Genomic DNA, 12,770 nt, shown 5'->3' with positions numbered 1-12,770 from the left:
AGGAAAAAATAATAAAAAAAAAATACATAGACCCGGCTAGAACAAGCGGAGTGATACAAAATTGTGAAAGGGCGTTCCTGTAGCGATACCAGTACAATATCTCACGGTTCTCAACCAATCAGATTTGATAGCTGGAAATAGCTGGAAATTATGAATATAATTGGTGCATTATTTCCTGGAGATAATGCGTATCGGGTTATCCGAGTCTCATCATTTCCTTATCTTGTGTCCAAAAACAGAACGGAATGGAACAGAACGCGTTGGAGATGTGTTTTTCAAAAAGTTACTGTGACACTCTTGACAGCGCGTCTTAGAATGCAACGCTATGTCGCAAAGCGTTAGGAATAAAGAGCAGGACGCGACGTAACAGTCAAAGACGTCCGTCTGACGCATGTGTCCAACAATTCAAAATAGCGCAGACGGAACGCAAGAGCACGTTCTGTGTGAACGCCCCCCAGAACGCGGGTCATCTGGTGTCTGTTCATCCTCTTACAGTACGTAACCATGACAACAGCCCCGGATGGTGGAGCGCGAGGGTAGCCAGGTTTTGGTTTGCGCAGAGGAGAGACACCTACGCGATCGCTTCATACTTTCCCATGTATCCTGCCTTCATCTTCTGCACGCGAGGATCTCTATCGATAACCACCATGGTGCATCACTCTGGATCCATACAGTCCTTCAAGCAGCAGAAGGGTCAGTGTGAGCGCTGTTTTTGCGGGGGTTTGCGTGTGAGAACGTGTTTTGGGGGAAAGTGCGGCTCTGGGCAGCTGTAGCTCGTGTCCCGGTTTGGAGATGCTTTCATGATATGCTCAACTTCATGATGAAGTGTTTGGCGCATATTCGTTTGCTTCTGGATGCCACTGGATTACAATATCGTTCTCATGAATAGATCACCGGTGAAACAACATTTTCGCTTATTCGCGTTTAGATCTCATGGATTTGAATGTTAATTGCATAGGATGAGTTTTCAAGGCTTTAAAAACATTTAAATATTAAAATATTCATTTTATATATATGTTTATATTATTATGTAAATATTATAAATGCTATTTAATATATGATTATATTATTTTAGTATTTTTTATTTTCTTTGTTTGATCCCATATTTAAATCTGTAAGGATAGAAATTCTTTAAGATTTTTTGATCAAGGACGTCTCTCTGATATCTGTCTATATTTGTTATTAAAACTACTCAACTGTGATATGCAGCAACAACAACTCTGATGTAACTTAGGGGTTTATAAGGATTTATTTTTGCCATTTGAGGTTTAATTGGACTGGATGTTGCTTCGCTCTTGTTGTTCTCATAGCTGCAGTTTTGGTGATCAGTAACATGAACCGTAGATCTAAAAAAAAAAAGAAAAATAAGAGGGCAGATACTGGTACATCTTGACTCAGGGTTATGGGAAAACACTTTCCATTGATCTTCCTTCATCTTGTTTAATGGGGTCGCCACACACACTAAGTGGTCATCTGCCTATTAAATCACACTGTGCTGAAAATCGCTGCTCTCAGGCTGATTCTGACTGAATTGATGATTTGATTTGAGTGAAATGGAAAAGAAAGAGCCAATTTTACAGGTTTTAGTAGCTCGCTATGGGAAGAAAAAGACAGCAACTTTCGTGCACTGTGTTGAGATTACAGGCATATGTTACACTTTGCTTTGATAAAGTGCTTTGTTCCTTGTATTGAAGATATTAGATACAGTAACACAAACAGATATGATTACACTTCTCAGGACGTGGTCAGTGTAAAGAAAAGCACTTGAGGAAATAGCTCTATAAAAATCTCATTACTAGTATTACAGCATGTTATTATGGAGACTGAAATGGAGATTGTAACTAGCAGTCTGTGTATTTGAGCGTAGATTATTCACAGCACTCTCATCTCATTAAGCAGATCTAGCCTATTTTTGCATCAATCTTCTCCAGCAGTTTAGTTTAGAAATCCAAAATCCATCCAGAGCACTGCCTTGTTCCTGTCTCATGCAGCCATTAAGCAGTGGGCCATACAAGAATAAACATCACAACATTCTTGAATATTTTGATTATAACAATACATATGGTGATACACGTTTGTTTTATGGAAAATCAATTCATAAAAAATAATACAAATAATAATACAACAATAATATTATTGATAATAATAATAATAATAATAATTATTATTTTTTTTTTATTATTCATAAAATATAATAATAATAATGTTTCACTCTTTATTGTCATTCTGTCATTATGTCATACATATTGACACATGAGAACAAAATTTGTACTCAGGTTCAGCAACGTATCCATAGAGTCAACATATAATACTAAAAACTAATACTAAATATACAAGAAGTTAAAATAACTTAAATAAATAGTAATACATAAACAACAAAATGTTAAAGTTCTTTTAACAATGCCTAATGTAAGTGTGGCCCTATTGACACATTTGAATAATAATAAAAAAAATTAAATCACAAGGAAAATTATTTATCATAATAAATAATAATAATAATAATAATAATAATAATGTTGTGGATTTTTATTTTATTTTATGTTTAAATATATATAATATATAATTACATATAAAAGCATGGATAATCCAGATATTATGCAATAGTTCCTGAGGTAATTCACTCAACCTGATTACTTTCTTGCAGGTTTGCTGATAACAGAAAAGTGCTATTGAGAAAGATTTACGTGGACAGTAATAGTAGCTATGAGGACACACTTTATTATCAAGCTCTTCCTCATTTCATCTCTGAATGTAAAGTGATTGGACTGAATGGCTCCAGTGTGATACCATGTCTTGTGCCACAGTAAATTACACATTTCCCCTTTAAGCATGTATTTATAGTGCCACTTTGCATCCTCACCTAGACGCGACTACACTTCACCTACAGTGGCAGTCCCTCTGGAACAATGGCTCGCAATCCGTGAAGGTCTCTAATCAACCTGTGTGTCAGAATAGGGAATTTTTCTGAGAGTGTATAACAGCATGCCTCACTGCTTACCTACCATTGCTGGAAAAAGAAACGTCTCGGTTATTGGCTCGTTTAGTTTACACTCGAAGTAGATTGGTCTCTCTAAGCGAGATCCCAATTTCGTCGGTCATCCGACGTGACGTCGAGAGTGACCGACTGAAAGGGAACTAGATAGTCATGACTCTGTTCTGAAACATTAGTCATTTTGTCGCACAACCATCATTTGAACTACGTAAGTTCAATAATATGAAATCGGAGTCATCATTGACGTCGTCATGCGTGGTTGAATAATAATATCAGCTAATTAACTAGTTTAAGATCGAATAAACATTAGATTATTGCTGTAAATAATGAACATGGCATCTGAGGACTACTTAGCTATTTGTGACCCTGGAGCACAAAAGCAGTCTTAAGTCGCTGGGGTATATTTGTAGCAATAGCCAAAAATACATTGTATTGGTCAAAATTATTGATTTTTCTTTTATGCCAAAATCATTAGGATATTAAGTAAAGATCATGTTCCATTAAGATATTTTGTAAATTTCCTACCGTAAATATATTAAAACTTAATTTTTGAATAGTAATATGCATTGCTAAGAACTTCATTTGGACAACTTTAAAGGTGATTTTCTCAGTATTTTGATTTTTTTGCACCCTCAGATTCCAGATTTTCAAATAGTTGTATCTCGGCCAAATATTGTCCTATCATAACAAACCATACATCAGCTTTCATACATACAGCTTTCAGATGATGTATAAATCTCAATTTCGAAAAATTGACCCTTATGACTGGTTTTGTGGTCCAGGGTCACATTTTGTTCTCTTTTGTTATGATTCAATCGCAGTTTCCCTCTTAAGTCATACTCTGAGATTTTAGAGCACATGCAAACATGTGCACTCAGGAGCATGATCTATTAAAGTCCACATGGCATACTAACAAGAAACTAGGTCGAGAGCTGTAGTTCCAACCACAAAAGTTTGCGAGACTGTTGGAACTGTGGTTTTTGGAAACACTGATTCGTTGAACTGTGTTGGTAATGATAGAGCTTGCGATCACAGTTTGTTTATAGTGCTTTTTGGGAAATGCACCCGTGGTTGTGTGGCTGCAGCTGGTCTGTGTTATCAGTGAGCTGTGCAAGCAAACAGCACTGTTCGGTTTTGTCCAGTATGTCACACAGAGATTGGTGGGGATTGTGCAGGTCAACTGAGATTTGGGGTGTTTGGTTTCCCAGTAACTTAAAACTACATAAAACGTACCGTGTGACTTAAGGAAGAGCAAATTTGACATGCAGATTTACAATTAAATAAATGATCTATTAACACATTTCACACTTCATAACATCATACTTCTTTCTAATGAAATTTGAAGTAAATGTATGCAAATCCATAAGTTTTCTTCAGTGTTTTACCACCTCAAGTTTTCATTATAAATATACCTCATTGTCATGCCTTGTTGCATTTATCTTTATGCCCTTAATGTTGTGGCAGTTTTCCCCCATGGTGTTGGAAATGATAGCGAATATCGATATTTTTCAAGGTATCGTAACGAATTTAGAAATTTCGGTTACACTTTATTTTAAGGTGTCTTTGTCACAGTGTAATTATACATATAGGTACTGAGTAATATTAATTAACTACATGTACTTATTATATGGTTAGGGTTTGGGTTTGGCTTAGGGTTACTTGCATGTAATTGTGCATAATTAATTGTTATTATAATAGTAAGTACATGTAACGTGTAACAAGGACACCTTAAAATAAAGTATTACCGAAATTTCAGTATTGTGGCAATTATTGCCTATTATCAACTATTAATATTTAATTTCATGCTTAGTGTTACTTGCAATTTCTTTGTAAAATTTACTAACAGTAAAAATATTTTCTTGACCAATTTGTTTTTCTGCGTACTTTTTTATGAACTGGTAAAAATTATTAGCCCGCATTCATGCCCCTTTCACAAAAAAAAAAGTCTTAATGGTGAAATTTCCTTCAAAACAATTCCAGATGTTGTAAAAACAACACAACTTGGTCTTTAGCTGGTCTCAAAGGTTGGCCAAGCTGGGAAAACTGCCAACAGACCAGACTGACCGAACCTGGGATCCCAGCTAACTAGTGTTGGCTCACTTAAACTGTTCAACTGTTTTTGCTGTCAGCAGTGATCTTCCAATTCTGCATCAAAGAATGGCCCTGAAGCTTCCTCAGATGCCTGACTAAAACCCAAATATCCACCGACCTCAGAACCCAACCTGTCGCAAGTGCTTAATGACAAAATAACTGCAGCAGGAAACTGGCATTTTACCTCCTCCTATCTCTCTCTCTTTCTCGTTGCATTCTTGTTTATGTTTTGGGGGCTTTCTCCAAAAGATTTTTTTCAACACATCAGTTAAATGAAAACAGGATTTTGCCCAAGCAGTGCATGCCCTTGATATAAGAGTGAAGTGTGGAGACTGCAGAGGAAGAAACATCCCAGTCAGGGAAGGTGAGATGTGATGGGGATAGAGAGAAAGAGACTCTTTGATGTTTAGGCCTCTGCAGAAGACTGGGTTTATATTCAGTTATGTCCACATCAAAGCATGTGTAACGGAGGCGACGAGACGAGAGACGTGCGGATCCATTTGCAGGCTTTTATTAAACAGAGACGTGGTCATAAGAGGCATGGGCCAAACAGTTTCAGGCAAGACAGAGTATTCCTAGGGCAAGCGTGGGTCATATAAGAGTGATATACGCTAAACAATACTCCGAAACAGCAGGCAAAGGGTTAATCCAAGATACACAGGCAGAAGATAAGGAAACAGACAACAAGGCAACACGAAATGACTAGACTTAGACTACAACTAGAAACAGAAACTTGGAATGGCTCCGTAATGTAGCTATCGCTAGAAGAGTGATATACGCTAAACAATACTCGGCAGTGAGAGAGAGGAAGTCCATGGCTTATAAAGCGTGTCTCATTGAATGCAGCTGTGTGTGTGTGTAATCAGTGCAATGGATGATGGGAAATGCAGTCCAGGGTGATGTGTAACAGTCTGTGTGGTGTGAGAGTCAATGTAATGGGAGAGCGACCTCTGGTGGCAATCGGCCGGAAGGCCACGGACCGGATTCGTGACAGCATGTTTGGCCACAGACTCCTTCACTGGCATACAGTGTATCTTATCACATTATTACAGAAATATGCAGTGCCAGGGTAATGCATTTTGAGCATTAGGTTCTTTGCAAATTGTACCATTTGAGTGTTGATAATGGATATTTCACTAATTAATGCTCTCATAATACCATAAATAATGAAAGTCTGTATTTTAGCATTTAGGCTAATCTTGAAAGCGTGAGATGAATTCTCAGCTAATGATAATTGTTGGAAGTGTGACAGGCAGCTGAGGATGGGTTTTATTATTTACCACATAAAATTGAAGTGGACTTGAAAATATGCTCTCAAATTCATTTTAGGTTCAGGGCCAGATTGGACTACGGCTACATCCACTTCAATTTGGATACATTTAAAAACACATCTTTTTAGCTATGTTTTGGGGCATTTTTGCTCAGCGAAAATTGAGCTTTTTGAAAATGCTGTTTTCATGTTGTAGTGTGGGCAGTGAAAAATAGGTATTTGAGGAGGTATTTGAAAATGCTGATGCGTGTTTAGTCATGTGATCCATTCAGTCAAGATGGCGGTCAATGTTGTGCCTGTTATCCACTTTTATAGTGTTGTTAAAGTTAAATGTTACATTGTACAATCTTCATATTACATTCTGATAGAAAATGTTTTCACAATTCCTATCCTGTGGCAAAACTTGAGATCAGTAGTGTGTTAAATCATTCATGGAATAGCAATTTTGTGTGCAGCCCGGACACATCAATGAGTAATGTTATATTTTGATAATGCAATTGTGCCAGAAAAAAAAAAATAGTGAGCTTTTATGAAGTTTCATGCTTGTGCAGTAAGATTATTGTGGATGGAGAGCGTTTGCAAACAAATTGGAAATTGAAATTAGGGAATATTAACCAAACAACCAAAAAAGGGGGAAACCACACACTACTCTATAACTTAAATGTAATAAGTCACCTAAAATTAAACATCAACACTGGTTTTAAGCTTATAAAAGAACTGCATGACTAATTTTAATTACATGCCTGCTTCTCAGTCAGAATCCAACAGCACTGAATCAACACTTCTAGCACAATTTTAACAATACATCACCAGTGCTTGGACATGACAATAAGAGTCAGGCTGACACAGATGTCGTCCAGCCTTATACAGTAGATGTGTGATACCAGCTACTGACTGCTTCATCAAAACTCTTTTCAGGCACAGACCTTGCAAACTTTGTCAAATTCAGAGTCTAGTTCCTTCCCGGTAGCACTCATACTGTACAAACAGACCGGTAAGACTTGACTTAGAGCCGTTTCATTACTTTCTCAGTTGGAGCATTTGTTTCAGAACCTGACACATTTTCCCCTTTAGTTTGGTTCATTTAGACATATGTGAGCACAGCAATCGAGTGTGGGTCTGCACCAAAACAATCAGTCTGAGATTGCCTGAATGAGGTGGTCTCGACCCAACTGAAAACAAACTCTGATTCGGTTCAGTTGCGGTGAAAATACAATCCAACCCAACAGATCAACAAACCAAGCTGTACCATAATTCATAATGGGAAATGCATTATGTAAAATCAGCAGTGTCTGTTTCTGTGAGTGAGCACATTAGTAATCGTGATTGAAAAGCTTTGTTTCAGAACCTGACACATTTTCCCCTTTAGTTTGGTTCATTTAGACATATGTGAGCACAGCAATCGAGTGTGGGTCTGCACCAAAACAATCAGTCTGAGATTGCCTGAATGAGGTGGTCTCGACCCAACTGAAAACAAACTCTGATTCGGTTCAGTTGCGGTGAAAATACAATCCAACCCAACAGATCAACAAACCAAGCTGTACCATAATTCATAATGGGAAATGCATTATGTAAAAATCAGCAGTGTCTGTTTCTGTGAGCACATTAGTAATCGTGATTGAAAAGCAAAGAAATATATACATATTTGCAGTGTTGGAGAAAGTTACTTTTAAAAGTAACTTAAATGCATTACAATATTGCGTTACTCCCTAAAAAAAGTAACTAATTGTGTTACTTATGGAAAGTAATGCGTCATGTTACTTTTGCGTTACTTTTTCTCATCTGGGCTGTGCTTGCTTGTTTGCTTTTAAAATAAAAATGTTCTATTTTGGCAAATTTAAAAGCACTTTCACACCAAGGGCCCTATTTTAACAATCTAAGCGCATGGTCTAAAGCGCACGGCGCAGGTGCACTCAGGGCGAGTCCGAATCCACTTTTGCTAGTTTAACGACGGGAAAACGGTCTGTGCGCCCAGGCGCATGGTCTAAACGGGTTGTCCCTATTCGCCGGGTGTATGATAGGGCCCCAAAAGTGAAATGAATAAGCCTCAGGCTGAATCAAATGTAAATTCACGTCTATACATTAGAGGACGCAGCTCAAACAAACCTTTCAGCTGTGCTGCTGTTCTGGATTGCATGAAGAATAGGATGCAGGAGAAGAAAGTTCAACACTCTTCAGCAGTAAAAAAAGACAAATAAACACAAATGTTATGTTTATCTAAAGTAATTTTTCTCATTAGTATGGTTGAATTGGATCATCGAAGGTAATCAGCAAAGACACTGGGTAATAAAATGGGATTAAATACACAAAGGATGTTTGTTATGTAACACATTTATTCATGTGTAATTATTGCAGGTTTGCGTCATCTTCTGAGTTTGTATTTCACTGTTTTTATTCATTTTGAGGAATACTGAATCTGTTTTTGTGCAAGTGAGATGATAAATGCATGTTCACATTTAGTCTAGAACTAACATCATGTTCACACAGCGCACACAACGCCTCTGCACTCACTCCTGATTTCTCTCAACATGAGGACAGGAGAGCTGCCAGTCAATAAATGGGAAAACAAAGTAACTGGCATTACTTATTTGAAAAAGTAACTCAGAAATGTTCTTGTAAATTAAAAAGTAATGCGCTACTTTACCAGTTACTTGAAAAAAGTAATCTGATTACATTACTCACATTACTTGCAATGTGTTACCTCCAACACTGGTTATAACATTTTAATTCCATGTTTTGGAACAAAGTGAACAATCTACTGGTAAAAATGGCCTTAGTCTTCCAGTGGACTGATACAAACGTGTATTCTGACTCCAGGAAGTTGCACAGCAGTGAGCCACTTAGATCGGAACCGGCATATTCAGGCAACTTTTGCTACTTTTACGAGCTATATATATATCCGACAGTACATCACAATGGGAATGTGCCGTCTCTGGGTTACATTAAGCACATTCTGATGAAAGCTGGACTATTGAAACCCAAACAGATGAAACCGACAAACAGCCAGAACTAGAGACCAACACACTTTCGTGCCAAATAACCAACATTTCTCAGCTGCTGCCATGAGACATTTAATAGCTACTGTACTGACATCTTCAAACCGTTGAAGACTCAGTGGAGCACCAAAATCAATTCCAACCAGCACAAAAACCTAAAGCAATAAACTGCTATATGCCTCAGCGGCGGTGATAATTTATACGCCTCACTACAGAATCAAGCAACAAGCATCAGAATCCTCCTTGGAAACAAAGACACGAGCCATAATAAAGATTTCACTGTTAAAGAAACCACACTATATGGATAAACAAACTCCTAGATGATTTCTCTCCAGAAATTTGTAATTGAAAAGCAAGCAGTTAGTTAACATGGGATTCTGGCTGTGCGGCAGTGGCGTTCTGATCTATTGGCGTGTAGCACAAACAGATTGGCCAGACACAAGGACTTCCTGCGACATGGGCAACTCTCCAGTAACTCGAGTCAGTAGGAGGCTGACGATATCAACATCTCTGTGTTTGGTACCACATTCAGTTCTGGCTCTCATGACAGTATATATGCTCACGCTATATGCAAGATGTAATAGATAGGACAGGTGATTTGTTAAACTATGTATAGGTTGCTAAAAAGAGAGGGCCCATTTTTTAAGGGTGACATGGCTTCCTCCATGGGGGAGCTGTGAATTTATCTTTTTCTGTGTCAAACATGAGCCACAGACTTGCCACCTGTCATGTTACATAACGCACAGATGGGGAAGAGTATCGCTGTAGATCACGGACACCCAGACAGACCAGTAGATTTGTTATTTAAAAAAACAACAACCTGTGACCTGTGATTGCCAATCAGAAATGTGTTGGCTTTTAATAAATGAGTGAATGAATGAATACCCCAATTCATTTCCATGGCTGGAAAATTAATGCAAATTATTAAAATGGAAAAAATGATGGAAACGTCAAGGGAATTTCTATACTGAACTTTGTGAACTCAAACCTCAAAAGTCATGGGAATGCCAAGATTAATACAGACATTGGTTATCTGACCTTGTTAGCAGGTTTCTTGGTGATAAAAACTAAGTGTAAATTGTTTCTGCAAAAAATAAATAATAAATATTTGTATCCAGGGAATTTAAAAGTATTTAAATTTCAGCCTTCCGGAACTCTTTTATATAACTTGTTCACCTTTTTGACTATAATACTGTATCATATTTTTATGTACCCTTTTTAATAAATTGTTTTTCCTTTTCTCTGCAAAACGTCTTGAAGAGCTACCTGTAAAGGTGCTATAAAAATGAAGTTTATTACCATGTATCAAAGCAGCTCTGCCCATTCAGTGTTACCAATGTTAAAAAAATACAAATACAAATAACCTAAAAATGGTTACTTCTATATCGACCAACAAACTGTCACACATTTGTAATGTAATGAAAGTTTGAAATTGTTTTAAGTGCTATTAATTTTCTATGTGAAATTCATAGTTTAACTGGTTAACTGTCTATTTAGCAAGAATTTCCGTTTGATGGCAAGGGAATACACAAGAGTAGACATTCAGTTTGTATATGTTTATGTACAGGGGACATTATGACATTGTTTGACATTTGGAGAGAGTAGAGTGATGGATACTGTAATCTCCCGTCTGTATGTTTCAGTACGTCACTGACTGGCTTGTGTAATTCTGTGCTGAACACAGTTAAGCTCTGGAAAAGTACCATCTGCTACTAAGGCCCGGTGTGATTGGAATAGAGGGATTTCAGTTCTGAAGATAATAAAAACAGTAGTCACATGCAAAACAATACCTGAAAAATCACGTTTTGGTAGTTTGACACATTTTTAAAGGAACAGTTGACCAAGAAATTAAAATTAGTTGAAAATGTACTCTCCCTCAGGTCATTCAAGGTGTAGATGAGTTTGTTTCTTCATCAGATATTTGGAGAAATGTAGCATTGCATCACACTCTCAGCAATGGATCCTCTGCAGTGAATGGGTGCCGTCAGAATGAGAGTCCAAACAACTGATAAAACATCACAATAATCCACACCACTCCTAACATCCTGTGACGTGAAAAGCTTGTTGTTTGTAAGAGACTAACAATAGATTAAACAAATCTATTGTTAAGATGTTTTTGACTTCAAACCGTTGCTTCCGGCTAAAATACGAGTCCATAATCCATAATAACGCTTCCTCCAGTGAAAAATTCCATCCCCTGTTGTCCTCTCACATCAAAATCCACCCACATATTCTGTTTTCTGCTTATAAATGGTGCTTGATTTGTGCATATTTCTCTCCTGATTCAGATGAGATGACATTTTCACTGGATAAAGCAATTGATGGACTGGAGTGGTGTGGATTGCTTGTGGATTATTGTGATGTTTTTCTCAGTGGTTTGGACTCTCATTCTGATGGCACCCATTCACTGCAGAGCATCCATTGGTGAGACAGTGATGTAATGCTACATTTCTCCAAATCTGATGAAGAAACAACTCATCTACATCTTGGATGACCTGAGGGTGAGTAAATTCTCAACAAATATTCATTTTTCAACTATTCCATTATATTCCATTTTATTCCATTACAAAGTGTTGAGACCAAAGTTACAGTCCAGACTGATGGAAATTTAATTGATTAAACTCACAAATAATTAATTTAGGCTGCATTGCACTTTGCTAACAATATCACAGAGTAAGTCTAGCTGCTGTAAATCACGTGCATTTGAAAAAGCCTCAGTCGAGCTCCTCTAAATCCAGCCTCACCTGATCGTCAGCCAGCAGCCCCTTAACGTCCCGTAAAGACTGGCTCTGAGAGGGCTGTAGAGTTACCCAGCCCACTCTGCCTCTCTGATCTATAAAAAGCATCTGTTAGTGGGGCAGGGCGATGTCAAACTCCTGTGTGCCGAGAGCGGTGGGGAACCAGAGATGAATTATGCAAGGTTTTCAGACAGGGAAGACGGGCAAACCCACTGACCTCATTTCCTTCACTCTCTCCTTTCCCTCAAGCAAGGAAAGATCTTTACTTCAACTTGCATTTTTTTTAAAAACTTTTCCTAAATACTTCTTTTGTTCTGTAGCTCTCAGCTACTTTTCAGATAGCAGTGCTTCTTTCTTTTTCCCTTTTTGGGGTCAAAACAACCCAATTGCTGGGTTTGTCCCTATTTTACCCAGCACTGGGTTGTATTTAACCCAGCATTTTTTAGAGTGTAGAATAAAAATAATGCCCTCAATCGTGGTCTAGCCATATTCTAGGTCTTAACTCGGCTCTACATGCATTATATCAACACTAATCCAGTGACATTTGTTGAATTTACTCAACAGCTGTTCTCACATGACATTTGGCTGAATTTCATGAAGCCTGTCAATAACATGGTTGGGTCACTGAATGGGCTGAAATGATATCTGTGTTATATATCAAGTCATCTTTATTTATATAGCGC

The 12,770-nt window shown here is 37.6% G+C and overlaps 1 protein-coding gene across 1 annotated transcript in view; it reads left to right on the top strand.

Moving 5' to 3' along the window:
• The first annotated feature begins 558 nt into the window (after positions 1-558).
• LOC107728407 (anoctamin-3-like) overlaps positions 559-12,770 on the top strand; it is a 33,430-nt gene continuing 21,218 nt past the window's right edge. The window contains exon 1 of the mRNA XM_016538567.1: positions 559-693. Within this exon, the coding sequence (XP_016394053.1) occupies positions 597-693 (97 nt within the window). The 5' untranslated portion in view covers positions 559-596. The remainder of the gene's footprint in view (positions 694-12,770) is intronic.

This window comes from Sinocyclocheilus rhinocerous, unplaced genomic scaffold (genome assembly GCF_001515625.1).
Source record: "Sinocyclocheilus rhinocerous isolate Xijiao unplaced genomic scaffold, SAMN03320098_v1.1 scaffold126, whole genome shotgun sequence".
Lineage (NCBI taxonomy): Eukaryota > Metazoa > Chordata > Actinopteri > Cypriniformes > Cyprinidae > Sinocyclocheilus > Sinocyclocheilus rhinocerous.
This window is presented reverse-complemented; position numbering and strand designations above follow the sequence as displayed.